Consider the following 26,998-nt stretch of genomic DNA (forward strand, 5'->3'; position numbering starts at 1 on the left):
GGGTGGGGGGACTCACGGGAGCCACGGTAGAATAATTTTTCATAGGGGGGGGGAATGCACGCATTTTTTTTTACTTTTCTGAATGTTTACTGAAATAAATTAAGACGTGTTCTCGTAGCATTTTAATTAAATTCTCTCAGGGAATAGTTACCAATTTGAGTTGCGTAACATACTGTGATTTAAATCCCTATTTTTCGCAGTTACTTTTGTGCAACCACAAAAAAATCACATTGTGGTCAGACTAAACAAGTATTATTAAGGTTTTTTTAGTTAAAATCTGAAAACTTTAGTTTTATTGCACGTAAATGTATTTGTTAATTACGGATCCGTATGACATTCCACGTTTTACCGATGTTACTTGTATCACTAAAAAGGGATTTTAGGCTCGTGAAATATCTAAGCATGGAATTCAATTTATTGTTAGGAAATCATGAATTTACTGGGCAGTGAAAGGCCTTTTCATATTTCTGGATTGGGGGAGCATATGGTATTTTCTGACCATGACATAGGGTGACGCAATAAACGAGATTTTCAATCTCCCTTTGCTCTTCAGTACACCTGCATATTGCACTTTCACAAAAACACGTTTTATCTCAACATCAGAGTGGCATATATGGGACATGGATATATTGGCCCTATGACAAATCGTAAGATGTTAATTTGTGAGAGTAATGTTACCGTCTCTTTAATGCCCATCAACAAAAGTTGAAACAATTAATGGGCATGCATTCTTCCCATTAAACATTAAGCAGTCTATCAGACAATCGTGATTGCAATCAATGGGTTTCACCTTTTAAATGTGACCCTATCAAGGACTCTGCGAATCTGCCACGATCTGGAAACAAACGAGTGCTTCTCCGAGGGCAGGCTTTAAATGGAGCTTATACTGAAATGAGGATGAACATTGCTTTAGCTCAAATGAATATCGACCATGCAATCCATTTGCTGTCCGTTGATACCCCTAGCATGGGAAGCGTGCAGCTATCATTACTCTTGCCTTGACAAGGTTTGCCCAGAGCTAAGGCAGTTACATTAAAACACCCCCAGAGAATGAATGCACTGATGTAAAAAAATAGAGTGCTTTATACACAACAGCCCAAAAGTGAAAGCGACCAAAAGGTTCGGGGTCATTTATGTTGGTAAATAACAGAGACGGTGCTTTCTTACATTTCAATAGGACTGATCAAATCATGCAGAGTTATTTAAAATGAGCAATTACAGTAATCCCTCGCCACTTCGCGGTTCAAGTTTCGCGGCCTCAGTGCATCGCGGATTTTTCGAACTGATTTAAAGGCCTCATTATACCTGTGCAGTAACACCATCATCATCATCATCATTCATCATCACATTCATCGAACTGCACAGGTTTGTCATCGTCGTCATTGTCATCGTCATTATCATCGTCGTCGTCGTCATTACTGGAGTCAAGTCTCAAGATACTACTGTCATTGGTGAGTGTAGAACACCATAATACGTATCGTATGAGAGAGAGAGAGAGTGAATGTATAATATTAAGGTTGTATAATTAAATTGATTTAAGTAAAATATATACGTATAAAGTATAAATATACATATTTTAAACATTCTGGTACCCACACACACAAATACGGAAATTCCTAGGGGGCCAATCCTACTTCGCGGATTTTCACCTATCACGAGGGGCTCCGGTCCCCATTAACCGCGATAAACGAGGGATCACTGTACTTCGTATCCCACCCGACTCCCGTTGTTTCCTGTTTACGATTAGCACGGTTGGCTACGTATGGTGCGAAATAAGTTTTTTTGTTACTCTTTGATTCTTTCGTTAAAGTCCACCTGAGGACGATTTCTTGCGTGGCGATCGAAACGTCGTGATCTATTATTTTTTCTACCCACGTGACTTTACCGAAATAACCAAAGAGTATGGATTCCTACAGTCACGAAAGCTTCAAATCGTGATTGAAGTTTTTTTGTTGATCCATTCATATAACGTTCAAATGTTGGATATCGCATAATTTATCACACAAGCCTGAAGAGTTTATGCTATGAATCGGAATTAAATGCGTTGGTGATTGCCGCTTCACTGTTTGGCGGCACAGTGACCAAGTCCACTCCACCATGAACCTGCTCTAACTTAATTTCAATTCACAGGCATGGGTAAAATTGTGAGTAATATCTGAACCAGTCCTGCCACCCCCACACCCACCATCCTCCCTTCCCGCGCCTCCCCCCTCCGCCCCAACTCAACTCCTGCAGCAACCTGCTGAATGCACGTTGAACTTCTTTCGTACCGTACGTAGCCAACCGTGCCAATCCGAGGTGCGCGGGGAAGAACAACAAACTAAACACCAAAAAATTCAGTTCTACAGAAATTCGTTTTCAATCTATATTTAAAAGTGCAAAGCTCCAGTGGCTTCCTAATATCGGAAGGAAGAGCGTTCCAGACGGCCACAGAAGTGTATCTGAAAGCGCGCGATGCAGCGACCGTCTTTGTTCGATGGCCAGCCAACATGTTCACGCGATAAATGGCAATTTCGAGGTCTGCTAGCCGCGAGAGGGCTTCCTGTTACCTTGTTTTCATGTTACCTTAAACACAACTTATACCGTCATCTCAGCGAATTGGATGTCGTTAATTCGAATGCAGATCTGATCAGTGGAGCAGCTTGCACTGATTAGCATGTATGGACGTGTGATCAAACAATCCAATTGACCAACAACAGCTGTGAATTATAATATACATTTTAATATACAGATCGCATTCAGGATTAAAAGAAACAATTGTATTGTCACCTACTTATTTTCTTAATGAAATTGATAACACCTTTATTTAGACATTCGTAAAGTTTTGCTTGAAGGACAGTCCAACTCCTAATATTGCATTAACGTGGGTTTAATTGTAAATTCCAAATTTATGCTTGCGGCAGGGGCGGTTTCTTCATTAGGGCGATTGGGCGACGCACCACCAATGTCATTCAACCACAGTCACGCTAGCCGTCACTGTGCCTCTGGATATAGTCCAATCAGCGTCATGTCACGTTCTGTGGAGTACCGCCTCTTTTTGGGCGATTTCCCTCCGGCTGAGAATCGCCCCGAGTGGCCCCATAGACTTACATTCAAAGATGTTTTTTTTCGAAGGGCGGGCGCTGCAATGCATTCTCTATGGCTTCCGGGAGGGCTCGCACTAACGTGCTTACGTCATCATACGTAAGCACGTTTCATCCAACAATATAATTTGTCGCCACCACGTGGAATCTTTAATAAAAGAAACTTGAGTGGATTGTATTAATAGTGAGTATAGAAACAAACAAGATGTATTGTAAGAGTCACTTTATTTTTCATTAATATTAAAGAAGTGAAGTTGCCTTTACATGCTTAAGCTGTTAATTTATCCATTGCATGGGTGGACCTTATCCTTATCAATCATCCAGACATTAGCCCCCCCTGAGAGATTTTGCAGGAGCCGCCACTGGGTTGCGGAAATATTTAATGACGCATCCATAACTCCCGCCTGCTGCCATGCACCTGAGTATCACCTGCTTATTAAAATCGGCTGCACTTAAATCACACCTCGTATTTTGTTATGCTCTCAAATCGCACAATATGTTATTAGCCTGCTCATTGCCTCATTGAGTTTACAAGCTCCACGACTGATTCACGCGTGCTGCTTTATTGATGTGGTTTTTACAATCACCTGGAGGATTATGAAATCCCGAGTTTTTCTTCTTCTTCTTCTTCTCACACAGAAAACAATGCCACAGTCAAGGCTTTCGCGTTAATCATGAAATAATCATCCACCGAATTCGTTCTCGCCGATTTATACTGATATAAGGGGTGTGCCGGGGGGCGTGGAGCGGTGGCACAGAGTTAGCGCGCTGCGCTATGAACCCGGCGACCTGAATTGTATTCTTGGCCGCGGATAACGTCAGTGCTGACTGATATCTGAACTTGTTCTGGGTCGATTCCCCCCCTCTTCACCAATCCGCGTGGTGAAGTATGGTCAAAAAACCCCTATGACTGATGCAGCGTGGGAAGGCCTTCATTTAGCAGTGGATTGACAAAGATGCGTGCTTTACATTGTTTTTCATTATCATTGTAAATTAAGGGTGTCAAAGCTATGGTTTGGCAAAGAGCTTCACAGCATAGGTACGTGTGTACGCAATCTATAGCTGTACAAATATTCCTTTGTTCCCCAGAGGTTTCGTAAAAATTGCCCTCTGGCCTCAATGCAAACAAAACATCTAAGTGATTCCACATGTTGCCCATGGGTAACGCATTGGAACACCATTGTTCTGAGAAACAATAAATACTCCCAAAATACCGATGATCACGGATATAAAATACTTCATATAGACTAATCTTACATTCGGATGCCATACATTGTATCAGAACATCAAAATTCTGCACAAGAACCAAGGATAAAAGAAAAAATATATATTTCTCGGCAGTCAAGGGCAACGAATTATGAAGACAGGGACACTGGCGAGTCACAACAATTGACAGCAAATTCAAGAACGGCAGTTGAATTCACTTATTATTTATAGTTGAATGTACGAGACAATTGGGAGAGAAAAACAAGTTATTGTGCGCATGTGCTGTGATTTGGAGCCATCAGCAACTTAAAAAAAGGAATGCTGCCATGGTTCAATAGTGAGTACATTAAGACTTGCGATTCAAAGGTCGTTAATTTGATTAGATCTCCGGGTGCGGCAGTCGAAACATGGGTAAGTTTATTAAATCTCCCAGCGTCGCCCGGGCCTCTGTCCAGCCAGAAGTATGAATGGATACACCACAGCGAATCGATTGGCAGGTGGCATAAAGTGAGGTAATTCAGACCTCCTCCAAGACATCTGGGCAACGTGAAAGAATCGGCCAAAACACCCCGGCTCTGTTGGGTTCCATCTAGTGCAGGCCCTTCTGCCAGGAGTGGACTGAACAAGCAATTGGAGGGTTGTAAACTCTACCTTTTTTTTACCTCTTACTCAAAAAAAAGACTGAACACATGGAGAATGCGAGCGGTGTAGGCTGGCAAAAGAAAGGTGTTGCAGACAGAAGCTGCAGCTGAGTGAGCAGCCTCCCACTGAACTGCATATGTTGTAGATGGTTTCTGAAATGGTGCACTCACAATGGGAATACGTTGAGATGGATTCCTGAAGGAATACTCGTGCAGCGAATGTATCTGTTGATGATGTCATGGATGGCTGCCCGAGTGGCTTCACCTATTCCTGCTCAAACGAGCCCACCGTGGTTTAACCATAGCCTTACCCCAGTTTTCCCAACCTCTTTCCTCATGTACGCTAATCGAATTTGGTAATTCAATTTAATTTGATAATGGAATGTAGCATACCAGCGTGACTAAAGAAAAACACCAAGCTCATACGAAAATAAGTAATGTTTTCAATCAGTGCATAAGATCCGCATCGGAAACTTGGATGCCGACAAAGAAACGTTTACAAAAGCGAAGAGTATGCGGAGAACCATTGAGGATTTCATGGTGGGAATTACACGGAGAGACAAGAAAGAGGGGCACATGGATGTGAGAGCAAATGCAATTAGAGGCATGAAAAGTAAGTGGACTTTGGCAAGACAAATTGCTGTAAGGGATAACGGCTGACGGATGAGATCAGTAATGGAATGGCAGCCAAAGGCGTGACCACGGCCAAGAGGATGACCACTGTTGAGATGGATTTTGATTGAAACGAGATGGATTGTGGCATCGCGAGAACATGACTGATTCCTATGATGTGGAGAAGTCTTAATCCGTCAGTGCATAGACAATAGCTCATGATGATGATGTTAAAAGTGGCTGGTCATTAGAATGATGAAAGTGTCTTGTCTACCATCTAATTTTTTCCCCATACTGCACATGTAATTAATCATCTCAAATTAATAGGAATATATTACACTTGGAATGTAATCTTCCTGAATGAATGCTAAATATGAACTAAAATTAATCAAGTACCCCAGACAGAGTAAAAAAAAAATTGACCACATACTAGGCCCGTGTAGCAGCCGCACATACTGAATGACCCTTGCCAAAAGTTCGAAGACAATAACGTTCTGCACGGAGAATGTACAGTATTTGGGTGGCCCCATATAGACTGCTCTGAGGAAATTCCATTAGAGAGATGCATGTTGGGATTAATTCTATTTGTGCTTCATTAAGCTCACGCTCGGAATCCAAATCTTGTTTGTTAATGACAGGTACCCTGTTATATGGCCCTGAGGAGATGCTTGCGCTGGCTTTAATGTGTGCGTATCTGATTACTTAGTGCCCCTTTTATTGACAGTTATAACGGGTTTTTTTATTTAATTGTCTAATTTGTTGGGTAACAGCCCATCTTAAATAACCGTGGTTTCGTTGTTTATTTTGTATTTTTAATTACCCTGTTATTTATTGCACACGCTGACGATTTACATTCAAAGGGTACATATTTACATAAAGCATTTGAAATTCAACCGAACAATTGTGATGCATATGCCTACGGATTGTGAAACAACGTATGCGAGCATTTATTTAGTTATGATACTATATATTTAGAGATCGTTAAAATAAATGTTTGGACAGGGACGGTAGTCATTAGGGTTGTTGGTCAAAGTGAAATCGTTGTCATTCCCTATACATGTCAAAGCAAAAGCACACGTACACCACATCCATTGTTATCATGGTGCTTATAATGAGGTTATTAAAAATAAGGTAAATATGCAGCCTGGACAATTGCCTGCTCACGCCACTGCTGGCAGAAGGGCCTCCACTAGCGGAAGCTCTACATGGCTCCTCTGGAGGCTATCTTGTCCCCACTCGCTCATGCTCGCTCGACATCTTTGGAAGAGGTCCGACTACCCACACTTTACTCCACCGCATGCGACCTTCCGATCGGCTAACCACGGTTGGATCCATTTATAGTGCCGGGTGGACAGGAGCGTTGAGATTTTATTGTTTCAACCGCCGCACCAGGAGAACGAATTGAACTGGCGGCTTCTGGATTGCGAGCCCGGTGCAGTCATTTAAAGATTGAGGTTCGATATTCTGGTGGAGACTTCACAGGTGGAGGAGCTGCTCCCATTCTAACGTTTTGTCCATATTGGATCATCGTTGCGAGGCTTATCGTGACCCCCACCTTGTGGACGGACGAACACACCAGTAGGCAGAGCTAAATGCATTAAAGCTCAGTTAATAACGGTTCGTCGCAACAGTGGTGCCATTATCCTGTACACAAGTTTGGTTCGTATTGGACTGTCGTTACGAGGGTTATCGCCGCTGCCAAGTTACAGGCGGACAGACGGATAGACAGACATACACACGCGGAGGGTCAGACCAGACGGAGCTCGTGCATGGACAACCTTCGTTGTAGAGCGTCGATGGTGACGACGGCGGCGGCGGCGTGCGTGTGACGCGTGAACGACCCGGGCTCCCCGCAGGCGGAGGAGCTGCTCAACACGGCGGTGCTGACGGGCCGCACCGTGGCGCTGCCGCTGCGAGTGCTCGTCGTGGAGGAGAGCGGCCTCGTGACCGACGTCTCCGAGGAGGCGCAGTGCTACTCGCTCGACGAGGACGTGCTCAAGGTGAGTACGGTGATAGTGGCGCGAGCCGCTCGTTGCGATGGTTCGCTGTTCGAAGCCAGCGGGCGCCCCTGGTTGTGAACCACAACGTGCACGCCGCTGCCTGCCTCGCAGCAGGTGCTAAAAGATCCCGTGACGTGGATCAAAAATGAGTAGGCCATGTGTGTGTGTGTCCAAAAACGTGTTGTTGTTGTTGCAATGTTTTCCCTGGTTTTATGCCAAATGTGCTGTCAATGTTCGCAACACGAGATGATGTATCCATGCAGATCTCTCACAGCGCATGGGCCACGGAAGCGGGATACCACAGAGCTACCTCTGAGATCCCTTCTTCAAGTGACCTCTGGTGCACACAGTTGAGGGCAGCACTTGCCCACCCACTCTGAGTATGAGAGTGACTTTGGTCCCATGACAGTGAAACTGATATTTCATTCTCACAGTTCGAATTGAGCCAATTAAGTGCGGAACCAAATTTCATGGGATGTGTCCTTCATTGGAATGTTAGGTCACTGCCAGCCATATCTCCCACTGCCTCCAACTTGTGCATAGAAAGGCAACCCGTATACACAGGCACCTATCCCATGTGCACAGACACTCCTGCAATGTACCCAGACACTCTTTCTTTGTACATAGGCACTCCATTGTCCACGCTGCTGCTTTTGGTTTATAAGATAAAAGTGTAATTGCTGAAAAACGAGCTAACAAAATATGAATGGATAAAAACAAACTGCATGTGATTGATGATATGCACACATCTTTCAAAAGTCAACAACAGTATAATGATGAATTAAACAAACAATGTAATTCAGCCAGCTGCTGATAGCGATCATAAAGCAAACAAACCCACCACTGAACAATTTTTCCTGCTCTCCATGTCAGACTTAGAAAAAAAAATTATTGGTGTGCATTGCCTATCTGTGTACTCCTGTTTACAGGAGTCCATGTTTTTTTTGCAGCAAAAATGACGAAACATTTCTCAATAAATCAACAGCAGCACGACTGTTGTTGCACGATGCGTGCATCTTACATGTCTTGGCTGACTTGTGTAAAATCGGTGCCGCTCCGTGTACACACACGGTGATGCTGTCAATTTTGCAAGTCGAGCATTGGTAGAGCAAAGAGACCAGCCAATTTAATTGCTTGTGAACGGTGGCGCTATTTGAATTCATCGCCGTGAATGTAATCCCATTGCTCTCCAATGTTTTTTCCGGAGGTGGAAACCCCAAAAAACACGTCGGAGAGCTGTGCAGCATGGGGTGCGAACGGCCACGGAGTAGCATAATCCAATTCGTGTTCGCACCAGCCACGCCACGCGTCCATATGTTCCACCTCCTGATCTCTAGTACTCCAAACTGGCCCTTTATATCCCCTTTGTTTGCCCAATTCCACTCACCTTGCATCACCCGCATGGGTTATATTTTCATGTCAAGGGGTTTAAGTCCATGAATAGTCCCCCCTCGCCCGGCAGATGTTGATTGCTGCCAGTGCTATTGCATTTCAATAATACTGCAGTGGCACTAAACATTTATAGCCCTTGACTGCAGCTGTTTTGAATTAACTCAGCCTTCAATCCCTCTGGAATTTGGAAAATAAATGCCACTATGGGGAACTTCAAGCAGTGGTCATCCCGCGGATGGACTAGATCCTACCATAAGAACGTGGAATTGCCACCACTTGCTCACATTTAAGTAGAAAGACATTTTGACGTGCCTCCTTTTTAATTACACCATGTTAGCGTCGCTCCTGGACGGACATGGATGGCCAGATTAGGTGTTGATCACAACAATCCATCATGTGCCTTGCTGCCCTTATTAGGCACTCAATAGTACTTATTCCATTAGTCTGCAAGGATAAATGGCAAATATTCGTGTGTATTTGTCGTCGTGAGGGAAATGGTGGTGAGTGTTACGGTGAGTGCTCTCCGCTGCTCTGCTGCTGGTGACCTGAATTTACATCTTTGGCTATGCACAATGGTAGTGACGAGGATATCTAAGACTAAAATGAATTCCTGAACACACGGTTCCTTTGTCCGCCACTTTGCCATGATATCCCTTAAAACTAACCAAGGGAGATCTTTGTTGACAATTGGATGATGTATTAATCGTAAGAAAATAAGCCGACTTAAAATAATGTTGCCAACTTTTTACACAGGAAAGCCTCACTGGGTCTCAGGATATATCTGTGTTCAGTAGGGTTCTGACATTGGAATGTTGGGTTAATACCATTCATGCTAAAACAAATACTCCAAGAAGGCCCGTGTGGCCTATGGGTCGTGTAAAAAAAAAAGATTAATTGTTTTACGTGGAGACACAAATATGGGTCAGAGGCGTCTTGTCTGTTTATTAATTTCTTCCATGAACGGGTGTTTGTCTTTGGGAATAAACCAAATGAGCCGGATAAATGGGATGCATACAAAAGGTGTGCCTCTCCTTCTGCTGTCATATGGTGGGGAGTTTATCAGCAACACTTACATCGTTCTGCGAAGGTTGGCGAGTGAGTGAGTGAGCCATTGGACGGCTTCGGGAGTAGGCTGGTGGATATCTTAAACGCTGCTGCCAGCAAATGAACGAAATGGACAGTGGCGTCACTATGTTGTCCATGGTTTCAGATTGGGTGACCTTAGCTGCACCCCGTGGGCAGTTGCTATTTGTCCCTTGATGTAGGAAATAGCCGTTACTGCGGTATAGATTTTTTTTGTAATCATGGTCGCGCCCTTTCTCTCTCTCTCTCCATGTATATGTATGCATACGCTGCATAAAATATGTAAAAAAATTTTTTGCATCGCATTAAATTAACACTTCACTGGACATGCATTAGCCTCGTTAGGCTGCTGCTGCTGCAGAGTAAGGTTTTTAGAAGTTAATAAAATTACACAGCATGACTGGTTGTATGTGTAATTTTTTATCTAAAACAACAATTCTCGATTTGCATTTGTAAGTAAATATAGAAGAAATCATTGTACGACTTTAAAGAAAATGCCGAAAAATAGTTGCTCCCTCTGGGAATGTTTCTTAAATTACTACAGTTGTAAGAACTATGCTATGCAATTTGAGCTCGTCACCAAACATTGTTGAGAGGCAACAGACATCATTAGCAACTGTTACTATTCTGGAATGCTGTAATGACAACCGTGGCTTACAAACAATGGGACAATCACTATTTATATTCTCTTTGGTTCTGTTGCTATGCAATTTGTATTAATCGGGGGGGGGGGGGGGTTGACAGTAATTTGTATTCGAAGCAGAAATTAATGGCATCCTTTGGGTCAAGTTTCATAATACCCAGGTCACATTAATATGCGCATCACCACAATGCCCTACTGTTAGCCAAGGTCTTTAGTTTTGTTTGTATCCAAATACATAATCTATTTACAGAAATCATTACGTGCATCACGCGTCATTTTAGCTCTGACATCTGTATCTCATTATGAACCTCTGCAGGTCGATGAGGAAAAGTGTCCTCTATCTGCTAGCTAATTTGGATCTAATGGGCAGGGATTGCTTGGGTCTTGGTCTGGCCATTGACTCATCATTGACTCATCAGCGGGGAAGCCTTGAAGTTTTGCTTATCAGCGGGAAAGCCTCATCAATGGCGAGAAGTCTCGAGTCTGTGCTGTGTTGACCCTTGGAGAGCTGTGAATACAACCACAGATTACCCAGCCTCACGGATAATATACATGCATACATCCACGCACAAAGAGTGAAGAGGTAAGGAGGTGAACGGGGGTGTGCAGGATGAGTTCAGATTTCACTCACCACTGATGTTAGTCGTGACTTTGAATAGAACTCAGGTCGCTGGGTTCACAGCACAGCACACGAACCACTGCTCGGCTGTCCACGCACTCATTAGGGTGGCGAAGTTCGGTTAAGCAAACCCGCACAATTAACATGTCATGGGAAAGGCTTCATCCAGCCGTTGGTTATTATTTGGTTCTTTCGGTTAAGTCACGTCTAAAGATAAAATAATAAATTAAGCATACGACGTTTCGATTGCAACACAAGCAATCATCATCAGGTATATTGATGATTGCTTGTGTTGCAATCGAAACGTCGTATGCTTAATTTATTATTTTATCTTTAGACGTGACTTAACCAAAAGAACCAAATAATAATTCCTGCAGTCACGAAAGTTCTAAAATTAAGATTCAGCCGTTGGTTGACAAAGAGTTAATTCAGACGCTGTCGCCTCGACAGACCTGGTTTTCACCTGAGGACGGCTGCTTGCGTTGTGGCCGAAACGTCGTGAGAATTATTTTATTATGTTTTATTTTTATTATTTTATTACTTCCCTTCTACGTGGTGACTTTACCGAAAGAACCAAGAAGATGGATCCCTGCAGTCACGAAAGCTTTAAATCGAAATTTGACAAAGAGTTGATCACGTGTATTATCATTGAAGAAGAAAAAAAGAGCCGAGGCGATTTCCTGCTCAAATAAGTATTGAGGCGGTGCTTTATCGATTCTTTATATTCCTGAGCCAGTGGTAGAATTTTCAATTCGCATGGTAGGAGTGTGCCTATCAATAGGACAGCCCACTGGTGACATCCCCAAAAAATTGGTATTCATTTTGTTGACTCCAGACGGATGATGGACTGAGTCAACACCTGGCCAGGATTTGAACTTGAATTACCATTATTATTATTTACGGTATACAGTACAGCACATGTGCTGTAATACAATTCAGTACATAACCGTATGGGATGCATTTTTGTAACAGAGCCAACGCCTATGTGTGACAGCCTGACATTTTGCTCTTAGTATTTTCACGATATATGAATACTATTAAAAAACATTTAATTCATGCTATCCACGCAGGTGACTGGGTATATAATTGAAAAGTGCAAAAACATTCATTTCATCAGCTACCAAAACGTGTTTTACGTTTAAGTAAAATCTGCAAATAACCAAAAATATTATGTGTAATTTTTATTGAAAAATTGCAACAACAAAAAAAAGAAAACATGCCTCTTGGAATGAACAACTTAATTTCTGTGACAGATGACATTAAAATGTACCTGGGCAACAGGCCTCTTCCCTCAAGGCAAATGCTCTGCAGGCAGATCAATATCAAGATGTGCATTGCACGATTCCGAGAGTATGGTTTGAATTTACTTTGAAATGGGTATATGACTTGGGTAGTGACTTTGCACTGGGTACTTTAATTTTGAACGATACTGTTGAGACAGCGGAAAATAATGGGATCAGCTGTGTTAAGCGTCTTATTGGGTCTTTAGATGAATGGCTAAATTGCCAACGCACTCTGTGACACGACTTTATGAAAGTGTATGCAAATTTTTCTACATTAGGCCACATTACAGGCTCAGTCAAGTGTTTTTGGAAAGATACGATCAGCTCTGTCAATGACCCGAGGCTTATTAATTGTTTTGCCAACCCAGAATGCAATTTAGATAATGAATGAACTAGATTTGCTGAGGAAGGCCTTACATTAAAATAGCACAAACCAATTAAATGTCAGATACAAATACAAAGTGTGTGAATATTACAAAAAAGCCAATTTTCAACTAACCTGAGTGATGCATGCTCAATTTGCAATTCACACCTCATATGACTACATTTTTACATTGTGCAGGACATGGATCTTCCAATGAATCATAATGCAATGTTACCATTCATGATACTGAAAAATAATAATTTGGCTTTATAATATATATTTTTTCCACGAAATATTAGTAACTCACACCACAGAATGGTTACGACCTTCCATAATTCATTCAATACAATCAATTTCGGCGGTTTTATTGGTATTCCAGAAAATATAACAACTGCCTTGCAGTGCTAAGAAGATTACAGCACTAACATTTCTGTCAAATACGTTGATTCAGTCTTTTTTTTCCCCTCTGTGCAGAGGATCACAAATATTGATTGTTTCGTAATTTTCCCACGATGCTGTGCAGGTGTCAGCAGGCTGCGAGTACGCGTACGTCAACGGCAAGGAGAGACAGGGCTCCACGCGGGCTCGCGTTCACGTCAGCTACGAGCACATGCGCGCCTCCCTGGATCTGACCGTCTGGATGCCCAAGCTGCCCCTGCAAATACAGATCTCTGACAACGTACTCAACCCCATCAATGGATGGCAGACACTCGGACCCTCAACAGGAAGGTAAAGTGCCTCCGATTCCCCGGCACCTCCGATTAGCACGGTTGGCTACGTACGGTGACCCCTGTGACGTTCACGGAATGGGGAAGCCTTTATTCAGCGGTGGAATAAAGAGTGTCCTAAATATTTTTGGTTCGGAAATTGAGAGAGTGGTAGCAGGATGGATACTCTTAGTTCTTTCGGTAAAGTCACGTAGGTAAAAAATGAAATTAAAATTAATAAAAATAATAAAATCACGACGTTTCGGAGGCAACAATTTAAATTTAATTTTTTACCTACGTGACTTTACCGAAAGAACTTAGAGTATGAATCCTTGCAGTCACGAAAGCTTAAAATCTAGAAGCAGGATGGATGTTTAAATCTGGTGACCCGAACTTAAATTCCCAGCGACAGATAACATCGGTGGTGAGTGACATCTGAACCAGTTCCGCTTCCAATGGATCCAGATGGTGCACCCCTTATATTTAGTGATGTAAACGAAGACAGAGTCTGAATGACAGAGTCTGAAAGACAGAGTCTGAATGACTCTGTCTTCTCGACAGACCTGTTCTCCACCTGAGGACGGCTGCTTGCGTTGTGGCCGAAACGTCGTGAGAATTATTTTATTATGTTTATTTTTATTATTTTATTATTTCCATTCTACGTGACTTTACCGAAAGAACCAAGAAGATATTGCACCGTTGTTCCAGATTGTGCAACAAAATAATGAATTCTTTGGATCCGTGTTTGTGGTGTCATTTTAACTCAATAAAAAATGGCTGCCAGAGCCTCTGCCGATCTTCCAGATAATGTAGATAAGGGAACAAGTGAAGTGCACCTTGTCAAGCCACTTGTTATATTTGTATCATAAACTACTAGGGGTGCACTGTTTGGGTGAACTGGGAGCGGAACTGCTACAGATATTTGCTCCCAGATGCCCCTGTGGCTGAGAGGCTGTGTAAAACCTTGTGTTGTTTAATTTTTTAACGTGGAGGCAGAGATATGCGAAGGAGGCATATTTCTCGATTTAAAGCTTTCGTGACTGCAGGGATTCATCTTCTTGGTTCTTTCGGTAAAGTCACGTAGAAGGGAAGTAATAAAATAATAAAAATAAAACATAATAAAATAAAATAATTATGTTTTATTTTTATTATTTTATTACTTCCCTTATACGTGACTTTACCGAAAGAACCAAGAAGATGAGGCATATTTCCTCCTATTTATGAATTGGTTTTATGTCTACAGAATTGCACAGCACTCCCGTGAACACAATCTGTGGGAAAGCTCCGCTTTCCCATTGTTCTCGATCCGTTGTTCTGCCCTCTCCCCACTTTAATCAACCTGCAGATGACCCAACGTGGAGGGAGGATGGCCAAATTAGTCCTCATTCCTGTCGGCACTCCTCCAGCAGTGGTTCGACAAAACGGGCTGTCCATGTGCAACGCGTTTATTGTACAACGTGTACAGCTCTTGATAAACCAAATTCAGAGAGAGGTGGACAATCATGATATTTAAATTGTAGCATGATTTAAGTACAGTTAGTGTGTGTGTGGGTGTGGTATTTGTTCCTTCCACTTAGTTGTTTTAATTTGACCATGCACACAATTGCACGAGAGTAGCGTTCATTGTTGATGCAATCCTATCGGCACTCTCCATGTGTGTTCCGCGTGAGTTATGTACTCGCACATGGGGGTAAAGCGTGATGTGAAATGCTCCACTGAATTGCCAAATGGGTCCTTGCTCTTTATGGGTGCCTCCACTGTCACTACTAAAAAGCCCTGCACCGTGCAACACGCGCAAGTGTTTCCCATTATTATTGGTCGTCTGATTAACAAATGGAATGTAACGTGTTTAGTATAACTTTTGGGATGTCCACTGCCCATCTGTTGTCGCAACACGCCGGAGTGGATTATTTCGTATATTGGCATTGGATGTTAGCACAAGTTCCATAATTTCCATAATTAGCCATGGACCGCGTTGCCTTTGGCCACAAGGCAATCATAGTTGTTTGAGCTATTTGCGTCCGTCTTGAAAACTCACCTTTTTAAACTGGCTTAGCGCCCACTACTTCTGGCTAATATACCCTGCAGGTTATGTTTCTCTTCCTGCTTTCCATGCACAGCACATCGGTATCCATGGCTGAAACGTGCCTGACAAATGTCAATCGTCATTAGTTAATACCCAAAAAACTAAATTATACTGTCGATCTTGGCATAGACAAATTAACCCTTCCCATTAAAGTTTTCAAAGCCATACAATTACAATGGCGCATATTCGACATTAATGTACTTAAAAGGCTTAGCAATATATCTAAATTTCCTGGAAATAATATACTAAACAATGGAATAGTATACTGAGTCATCGTGTCCATTTATTCACTACCTGAGAATGATTTACGACTAAAATACGTTTCTATTGGCTATACTTTATAGTGGTCGGTTGCCTAAAAAGTGTGTACTCAGAAGCAATTAACCAAATTGTAAGCACCACTGCCAACTTCATTGGCCTATACTCTAGAATTCATTGGCCTAATTGAACCAGTTGCTTACTCTACTGTATATCTATGACTTTTCTAAAACGTGCACTGTACATTACACACATTTAGGGTAACAGTTTACAGGCAATATGGTTGCCTGTAATACAGGAAATAGGATTGCCCTATATATCCGTTTCCCTATTATCTGCTACTCCTATTATAATTGACGTCATCACATCTACCCCTCTATTAAAGGAACGAAAACAGGAGGATTTCTCCACAAATCTGGCTGCCGCCTGATGATGCCGGTTGTGATTATTGGCGAAACGTCGTACTCAGATTGTAAATGTTGTGGCTTGGCTCTCCAACACACCGGTGTGCTGTACTAGTGACGAAATGGTCACGTTCTGTTTACGTGACAACCCTTACTAGTTGGCTGTGTCGGGTGGTGGCGGGTTTAACGACACATTTTATATTTACACGATATAATAAAAAAAAACCTGTTATGGATGATATTGGTCGTGAAAGCCTACGTGTTAACCGCGTATCCTTAGATACGTAAATGATTGCTACATGTAACTGTGATGCCATTACAAGTACAAACGTATAACGTGTACATTTTAAAGATTTATAACACAGAGGTGAGGTTAAATTTTTTTTCCAACTCATGTATGAAATGCTACACTCTTACAGAGTGCTACAAATGTAGCTGTTGCTCTACATTCTCTCGTGCAAAGTTGACATTTTAATTCAATAAATAATTAAATTCAATACATTAGCGAGCTCCTAACCTTACTCTTGAAGTAACCTTTAAAATGCACATAAAAAAAAATAACTCTTACCAAACACATTGGAAATCTTGTTAAAAAAAAAACGTATTTAATAACATGAAATAGTAATTAAATCAACTCGATTGCCTCAATGCTTACTTCCCGTGATCACAAATTGATTAACATCCACGCAGGAAACCTCCGGACAAGAATTGCCTCCCGCAGTACCAACACGCGGTGCTGCGCGTGTACACGCGGTTCTTCTCCGACGCCCCCGAGGAGGGCAGTCGAGTCGCCTACCTCGCGGGTCCCGGCTGGACGCTCGACGTGACCGCGCTGGTCCGGGAGAACGTCATCGTGAAGGACCAGAAAGTGGCCAGCATCGGCGAAGGCGACGTTCTCATCGGAACGGCGCCCGGTTCTACCGTGCTGCAGGTGAGACGCCAACATTCCCCGACGCTCCCGACAACATTCCCTTCCGGTGCTGTCATAGTGGCGGCCCCCACGGTTTAGGTTAGGTTTCATGCTGGCACGGGCAAAACCCATTGGGCAATAAACGCTCATCTTCGATGGGGACCCGGTCACACCATAGAAACCCAATTCTAGATTTGAAGTTTTCGTGACTGCAAGGGTCCATACTGTTTGGTTTTTTCGGTAAAGTCACGTAGGTAAAAAATAAAATAAATTAAATCACGACGTTTCGGAGGCAACACAAGCTTCCGTCTTCAGGTGGCACCGTCACAGCAAAATTACTGTATCACTTGATACAGTAATTTTGCTGTGACGAAAAAACCAAAGAGTATACCATAGAAACCCGTTTGCAGCAGCAGCAGCAACAACAACAACAACACCCCAGAACAAAACAAAACAAGACAACCCACTCGATACTGCGTCCGCAGAGTGACAGCTGCACCGACCAGTGCGCGTACCAACGAGAAGCCGAGGTCAAACCGGTGATCGAACGTCACACGACGCTGGTGCGCGCTTTAAAGACGCGTTTATGTTTGTGCCATAGAATGGGCGACACATTTCCCCCCCCCCCTCCCCCCCCCCCCCACGTTATTTTGCCCAAACGCCTCACGCACGCAGATGGTTGCACTGCAGCTCGTTGGGGTCACTATGCGGTTGTGGTGCACACAACTCTCCAATGTGCGTGTATCACACCGCGTGCTGACAACTTCTCCATCCAGTTCCCGAAGTAGATCCCAGCACGTGGCTCGAAACGTCGGGCATCAGTGCGAGCGGAATGCGCTGTACAACCCAAGAACACATCGGAGAGCTCTCGTGGCACAACTGCGATAACCTAGCATGACTTTATGAGTAGCTCATCTGATTCTGTACCGCAGTTAATATCGTGAAGGGTTTTCAATGGACGCATGTGGAGTAAGGGAGCGCACTTGCTCATGAATTTCAAAGTGCTGCACTGTGTGTATTTCACTCGTGATATTGCTCGGCAAGCAGAGCTCTACGGAGTGTGCCCTTGTGTGACAGGTATCCTAAGCTTGTGGCTTATCTGTATAGAGATAATAAAGATTGCATGAGATTTCCCGAAAGGGAGACCTTAATAGGCGTCTGTAATGGCAAAATTACCCCCAATAAAAATAGTATTCCCAGAGGCAAACTGGGGCAGTCTTGTAAACAAGCTTTATGAAAACTTAATGAAGGCCCTGGTATAAATATGCATGAAGCATATAAGCATTTTCTTATGTAAATCAACACTGCTACTTACTATATCGTACTGGAAGTGTATGATTAGGCTATTGTGTTCATATACCGAATTGTTAAGCCAATTCTCACAGTTGGTGTCAACATCGCTAATTCTCCATAACCTCCAGCTTCCCCACTGCTAACCAGTCGGAACTATGTTTTCTAAAATTAAAGTTACAGTTCTATGCTTTGTGAACGCAATACAAAACTCACATATGCAAAACTATAGGGTACACGATAGCAAAGCAAATCGGTTATCTAAAACGATGTCATTTCTGTATGCCATTCTACCGATTAGCAGTGATTTAAGCTTCCACTTAATCTAACTCGGTCAAACACATTTATTCCAGTCATTCGAGATAACCTTTGTCTTGTCAAGTACAAATGACCATTGTGCTCATTTCAGTTTAGTCCTCACGGGCTCCTAATGGCCGCACGGACCCCTAATGGCCACACGGACCAATTACAAACCATCCGATGCGAGGAGAATTGTGCAACATCCCTTTCTTAATCATCGATCCCCCATTGATTCCAAAACCCCATCCCCCAGGTGCTGTCCCCGCTGTCAGACTCGATCCTGGGGGAGCGCGCGGTGACGGTGAGCGAGGAGAAGGTCTCCGTGAGCGGGCTGCACGTGACGTTGCTCTCGGGCCTCTCCCTGTCGCTGCGGCCCAGCAGCAGCGAGCCGGGCGTCGTCGTCGCCAGCACCACGGGGCTCAGCATCTTTACGGCCAGCAAGCAGGTACGAGCCGCAGTGGGGTTGTGGTGGTGCAGCCTGACCCACCTAATGGGGGGGGGAGTGGAGGGGGTGGTGATGTCAGGGTCTAACTCCGGTGGAGGCTCTTCCTCCAGCAGTGGCAGGAGCAAACGTTTTTTTGCAGATCTGTACGTACGTACGTTGAACTTCTTTCGCGCCGTACGAAGCCAACCGTGCTCGTTGGCGGTGCGAGGGGAAGAACAACGAAGCGGGGGAGAGGACAACATCTCTGTCGCACCTTTACCCCTTCATGCAGCTAAAATGAAGTTGTTTGCGAGGAGATTTGCACCGAGTGTTTACTGTTATCATCATCGTCAACTGCGGCCATAGGCCTGCCACTGCTGCATGAAGGCCTACCACTGCTGATCCAATGATGTAAATTGATCCATTGGAGATTTTGGAGTCGAGCGGCGGGCATGATGGTTATTGCACCGCTTTAGGAACGTGTTTTCCTGCGTTAGATTCCCGTCCACGGTCAAGATCGGTAGTGAGCGATGCCTGTGACTGTTTTGGGCATTATTACCCCTCCCTTCACTAACCTGCACTGACCAGCGAGGTGAAGTGTGTTGCACAACCCCCATGATCGACGTGGCATGGAGAGGCCTTCATCTAGCGTAGCATTGACAAAGGTCCTTATATCATTGTATATAGAATGTTTTTTTCCTTATAGAAGTGAGTGTTGATTTAGAAGGTGTGTTATCTAGCAATAATTATATTATCAAGCAATTGATGTGCATGAGATCTGCAATGACACCTTGGCAATTTAAATAATCTAACACTCGGTAAGAAAACATCCTAACTCTTAACATAATCTGTTTTGAAGAGTTTTTCTGTGTTACAAATAGTTTTTTTAGTTCGTACCTAATGACTAAAGAGTCTTATTTTTTTAGTGTTGTCCAAGTACCTGGTGACATGCTACAATATTAAGACGTGTAAATCGAAAACACCAGCTTTTGGCTCAATGGACTGGACCTAAATATAAAATTTACATTTTGAGCTTTTTACATTTAACCATACCGAGAAGAATCTAAAATATCATTGTGCTATTAAAAAAACTATTATGGTTTCGTATGCATCCTAAAGGGGCTTTATGATGATTAAAAGCCAACATTTAACACCTCGTAAATGTTACTGCAAAATGTAATTTTAAATTTCATAAGAGTTATCAAAAATATTTTTATAAACTACCGTCACACAATTTAACTGTGTTAATTTCTTTCACGCGATCCTTTGACTGCCGCTTCTTTCAACCCCTTTGCAGAAAGGAACGCTGCGTGCTTGGATACAATTCAGTGATGGCACCACATCGCCTCTCCACTTTTACCAGCCCAAGGATTACAACATCGTCGTTAGCACATTGCAGAAACATATCCTGTCCATTGACGTGAATCCCCACTCACCGATGCCAATGATAACAGCGGAAGGCGAGGGTAATGGGAGGATAAAAGTGGAACTAAAAAATGCGCACGTGTGCCAGAATTCCGTGGAGCCAAGTACATTGATAACATCTGCAATATTTGTACCGGTCAACTTTATCGATCTGGGAGGCCAGCCGTTGGAAAATGACGCACAACCTAGCACCTCATCCAACACTGACATTGGAAGGACACACCCTGGCCAGGGGGACAATGGTAACGATGGATCTCAGGACAGAAGAGGCTCTGAAGACAATGAGAGACCTGCGGACAACCGAAACGTCCCTGACACGAGTCCTTCGGGAAACAAAGACCTCGAGGAACAGCTGTCACAAAAGCCCCGTCGCCTATCTGACCTGCAAATAGGAATGTACACTTTGTTGAGTGTATTCTGCCTGGCCATACTGATGTTCCTGGTGAACTGCTTGTTCTACGCAGTACAGTACAGGAAAAGGCACACGCGGAGGGGTCAGCAGGAGGAGATGGCCCATTCTCACGAGTGGGTCTCCCTCAAAAATTCAAGCAGCACAATCAGTGCAAGGGCCTTAGACGCCAAGGAGCCGTATCCTGCCACCGTCAATCACATCGTCGACGACGGAGGCTTCGGGAGTGGCAGCAGCCCAAAGATTTACATCCAAACGCATCGACACAGGCACGCACTCGAAGCGCCTCCGCAGTCAGAAGAGTCGCACCGCAAGTTCGATCTGTCCACGTCGCCCACGTCGCAGAGGAAAAAGGTGACATTTGCCACCTTCACGACGTCCAGCCCGTGCGAAATCCCCCGGCACCACAGCTGCAGTGGACTTGTCGGCGAAAATGAGGCGATCACGTCCTTTATATCCAACGCAGAAATAATGGGAGAAGTAAAAACAGTGACAGATTTTGCACAGAGAAGAGAATGAACAATACGGCAGTGCTACTGATTGAAGAAACAACCTATAAATATATATGTGTATATATATATGATTTCCGTAGCACTGTTCTATGACTGTCCCAGCATAATTTTCTTTCTATTGCATACTGTACCTGTTAGCTGGCAATCTAATGGTGTCTGTAAATGTTTGTATACTTTGGAGAAAACAGTCTTTTATAAATGCAAATACACAATTATCATTAGAATTGTTGTGGAGAATGTCAGTAATGAAATGGATGAGCGGACAATATGTTTCCCTACATATCCGTCTCTCTATAGAAGATGTCACGTTATTTTTCTGCACAGTCCGTCGGCCCCACGGGCTTACTAGTAGTGCATAATTTTAGCAGCACTGAATCAATGTTACTGAATCAATGCTGCTGGAATTATGTACTCCCAGAAGGCCGTGAGGCTGATTGGTTGTGTAAAAAAATAAAACGTGCATTTTTTACGTGGAGATAGAGATATATAAAGGAGACATACTGTCTAATTAAAAGTGCAAGGCTTTGGTAAATAATTAGAGCTAGTGTATGCAATTTACGAGGCCATGCTTGTGTGCATATCCATGGTTTAATGGTCATTTGTTACTCTTATTAGCTAAAAAAAAATGTTTTAATCGTAAAATAAAAACTCGATATTTATTGGTTTCTAAACATTTGTCAAGCAACGTCAAACGGGACGTACACATTTTGACAGCTGTCGTTTTTAAAGCACTCTGTTCTTGATTAATGGTATATTTCTCCTATTTAAACACTGATAACACAGTCACTCAAATAGTGTGCTCTACAATTTGCTTTAAAACAATGTTTTTTTTTTACAACCATTTCAAATAACACAATGGATAGGCACATCATTGTAAGATAATTAATTATAAGTTCATATATAACTGAATTAGCTGAAACGTGCAAATCTATAAAAACTAAAATCTGGATGAAACAAATATACAAAAACAAACACACAATTTGGTGTTGGCTTTGGTGGGGCGCTACACGTAGCTTTAATACGGAAATATGTAGGTTGTGTCTCTGGATTACAAAAGTGGATAACAGCAACAGCGATTACATTCATGAATGACCCACTTCTTGTGAAATGAGACGGGATCATGCAGAAAGTAGAGTTCGGAGCTTTTTCTGTGAAGTTAAACTGCTCTCGTTAGATGCACGAATTCATGTTCTGCCCACTCCAATTTCCTTTCACTTGCAAAACGACTCGAAGGTCCAATGGCCTAAGCAGTTTTTTCTTTAAAACAGACATGAAGATTAGCCAGGATTTCCTCAGTAAAGATAAAAAAAAACTCTCTCTATATATGTAAATCTGGAATATGTAGCACGTACAGCATTCTTCTTTTTTACATCTTAGACATTATATTATTGGTTCTTTCGGTAAAGTCACATCGAAGAATATGAATCCCTGCAGTCACGAAAGCTTTCAATCTAAATCTTAGACATTACTGTATATATGCTGGTGCAGAGCAGAAACACAAGACAATTTTTTTTGTAATGTTATAAGTTTCGAGATATGTTTAAGTGGTTATTTAAAAATGGTGTGTTGCAACATTTTCCGTCGTCATACATTGCATGTCTGATACTCTCCCAATTATAAGGCGCATATTTTTCCCCTGTATTTTTTTTACCAAAAGTTGCAAGTGAATCAGAAAATCCAGTAGGTGTATGCGTGTGTGTTTGTATGTGTGTACAGGATCAGATTTGTTTGTAAAACTTTATTAACACCGAGCACAAAGTCTGGGTGCATTTTACTTTCAAGTGAGTGTGTCTTGTAATCCGGATAATATGTTAGTTCCACTACAAAATTACAATTATGAGATTTTAGCAATATTGATAATTATATAATATGCCTGTTTCATTATATTATTTTCTTCAATAAAATAATTTGAACCGCTACACTTTCATTCAAACGCATCACCAGATATCCTTCTAGACCGCTATATGTTAAAATGAAAGAAACACCGACATTTTTGGCACAAAATTTATATTTTCTGTGACGTTAACAGTATTTTTGTTCTTGTTATTTTAGCGTGTTGTGCTACGATGTGATACGATTTTTTTATCTATATAAGTATGTTAATGCCTTACAAACACTGTCCCACAATGCTCAATAATGGTGCCTTGTCATAGGCATGAAAACATGTAGACTGTAAATACCTAAACTTACACCGGATTAGAAATTAACAGTGATGTGTTGACATATGAAGCTTTTGCAGTGTTTGAGATAGTATTTTGAAATGTAGAATTGGTACTGACACAAAAAAAGCTCTAATTAACCATTATGAGTGGGGCTTTGTTTTAATTGGCATTATACTGAAGATATCGGACCTTATTCATGGTGTGGCAATAAGTAATTTTCCACCAAAATTCGGTGGTAAATTCGCCAACTGTGTGAAAAATTGCAGAGATATGGCCACCGACATTTTTGGATATTTGCTGACGAATTTTCAGTCGAAAATACCTTATCGGCAAATGAATAAGTAAACTTAATTTTATGCAAACTCGTGTACGTAATATCCACACAAATAAATCAATATTTGTTTGTGTGATGTAAAACTGACCGGAGTGATATGTTTTGAACCATCACAGGTTTAATCAGAGACCCAAGTTTAATAAAATTAGGAAATCTAGGGATTTTTTTCTTCTTTTATTATTACCCAGTAAAGGCTTATCTAAACCAAAAAAACAGCCTGCTATATTTTTCATAGAGTAGTGTAAATTGTGTTAGCATTTATATATCAATATAACTTTTCATTTAAAATACCATGACAATCTTTGAGAGGAAATGTTGGTTTATTTTTATATGGATATAACACTACTTAATCAAGGAGCATGAAGAGTTTTTAATACATTGGCTAATCGTGACTGAAAATGCCACCCAGGCTATTTCAGTTCAACACTTAAATTGTAAACCTTTGAATTGGCTGTTCATTTCAGCTTTGAGCGAAAAGTCAGGCAAGCATCATTGCTGAAATAAACAATCTTTCTTGAACATAGGTGACGGCTGAATTATACTGCATTCGTGAAAGTTGAGAAATAAGTGCACTTTTACTTTAATTTGTCGTTAAATTAAGTTCACGTCTGCTTTATTTCGTTTTCTCTCTCTCTCTCTCTTTCATGAGGCCAACAATTTAGAGGCACTTACAGATTGCCAGCCAGCACTTTTCCAACTTTAAACTAAGTTTTCTCTTGATGTCTTTGAAAGTATCATTGTAGCTGTGATGGTGGCAGTGGGAATTTAATAGCACATCGACATCACAAAACGAGACCAAAGGCCTCAACAAATATCAGTCAGAAACATGATACGGTGTATACACACACAACATTATAAATACTATTGGGTTGCCTTTTGTGCAGTCTTGTATAATAATGGCATTGTTTAAAACAATGGTAAAAATAGGATTCTTATTCACATGCCTATTGTACAAATGAAAGCCACTTTTGGCATACTTGATCTTACACACAGATGCGTGTAATTTTTTTGGTCATGTGTATGCTAGATTCTCATAGTATCCAGTTCAACAACACAGGTCTGTGCTGTTATCGATTATAGTTACAGAGGTGTACGTTGCTGTACAGGTATACCATTGTTACATGTATTGTATTATAAAACTTCACGTGTCATAGAAAGCTGTTGAACTGGCAAATACGCTGCTTTAAAAATGCATGTTCAATTTTTAATATTTTTTTCCTGTTTCCATAAGTATTGTAAGTAATCATCAAAGGTACCATTAAAGTGGACATATAGATGCAAACTTGCTGTTAATATGAAGACCATTTACTGCAAACAATGCTGTAAAATTTTGTCACAATAAAGTTTGTTTTTTAAATAAACAAATTGTTCACGATCAAAATCAATTCATGGCAGATCACCATTTTGTCGATGAGCAAAGGTGAAGGTACAGGGCTGTTACTGTTTGCTCAAAACCACTAGCGGTCGAAGGTTCTCCATGAGAGTGAGCTCTAGAAATCCCCTCAAACAGAAGAGGGTATTTTGTTCTATTCTTCCACGCTAATGAGTAATGGTCAGGGATTAATTCATGTGTTGGTGGAAAGGCAGTTTCTACTGACATTTGGTGGGAAAATGGTCACATTACCACTATTTGCAGATTTAGCAGCCCCCCACCCCCCCCCCCACAGAAATGTTGCTGAACTGTCTTTTCACTAGGTACAGGCTGTCTTTCTGGGTGAAATGGTTTCCATAGGCGTGCAATATCTTCACATCAAGGGGACCCAGTGTCAAGCTACAAATCGCAACTGCATACAATTATCCAACGTAGTAGCTCTCTCAAGCTCGATTGCACCCTATTTCATTCAAGATGCTTGACACCAATGGTCTATGGAAACAGCTAATTAAAGCTTGTTTACACAGGCTGACAAACACTCGGTAATAATGTTGTGGGTTTACTCGCCAACACACCGGTGTGCTGAACTAGTAGCTAATTAACACGTCTTCTTTACATGACAAGCCTTACTAATTGGCTGTGCCGGGGTGGTGGCGGGTTTAACGACACATTTATGTTTACGCTATCTCACCCAACAAACCTCTATTATGGATAATGTTGGTCGCGAAAGCTCACGTGTTAAACCAATATGGTTTTGTTGGGGTTTTCAGGCCCAGCCCGCAAAACTTACTGGTACAGGAGTTATTGTATTTGCACAATGAAACACGGTACAACTTTAATTAAATGTTTACACTTTAGAAATTGCATGATGCGTCGAACGGTGCTATTATCACAGCAATTATGTCTGAAATGTCGTAAATAAACATTTATTATTTTTCTATCTACGTTACTTTACCGAAATACCAAAAGAGTATAAATATATAGTGTAGTATCTCGGTCTTGTATATGAAATAACATTGAACAGCATCCCCTACCCCTCAACTTAGAATTTCTCAGACCCGGCACGACCACTACATATTCTTAGGTTTTTTTCGGTAAAGTCACGTAGGTAAAAAATTCACGTCGTGATTTTTATTTTATTTTAATTTTACTTTTATTAATTTTAATTTTACATTTTTACCTACGTGACTTTACCGAAAAAAACTAAGAATATGAATTCTTGCAGTCACGAAAGCTTCAAATCTAGAACGACCACTACATTTTTATTACAACGTTTCCCTTCCTCGTCATTCTAGTATTTGTGTAATGCGTTCAGGAGCGAAATGCCAATGTCGAGGTCTGCTCGCCATGCGAGGGCTTCAGCAGAGAGTTGGCGTAGTTTTGCTATTCCTTCTCCATTCAAGGAGTGCAGACTCGCAATGGTTTTACTACATGGTTAATAGTTTGGGTTGTATGGCCACAATCACACTGACCTCCATC

The 26,998-nt window shown here is 42.0% G+C and overlaps 1 protein-coding gene across 1 annotated transcript in view; it reads left to right on the forward strand.

The window, feature by feature from the left end:
* Positions 1-25,506, forward strand: part of LOC144719646 (transmembrane protein 132C-like) — a gene marked incomplete at its 5' end in the record, with an annotated part of 78,956 nt that extends 53,450 nt beyond the window's left edge. The window contains 5 exons of the mRNA XM_078595783.1: positions 7,399-7,542; positions 13,450-13,655; positions 17,072-17,312; positions 19,135-19,326; positions 20,603-25,506. Coding sequence (XP_078451909.1) covers positions 7,399-7,542; positions 13,450-13,655; positions 17,072-17,312; positions 19,135-19,326; positions 20,603-21,658 — 1,839 coding nt within the window. The remainder of the gene's footprint in view (positions 1-7,398; positions 7,543-13,449; positions 13,656-17,071; positions 17,313-19,134; positions 19,327-20,602) is intronic.
* Between the last annotated feature and the right edge of the window lie 1,492 nt (positions 25,507-26,998).

The sequence above is a fragment of the Lampetra planeri genome, chromosome 6, assembly GCF_965212315.1.
Source record: "Lampetra planeri chromosome 6, kcLamPlan1.2.h2, whole genome shotgun sequence".
NCBI lineage: Eukaryota > Metazoa > Chordata > Hyperoartia > Petromyzontiformes > Petromyzontidae > Lampetra > Lampetra planeri.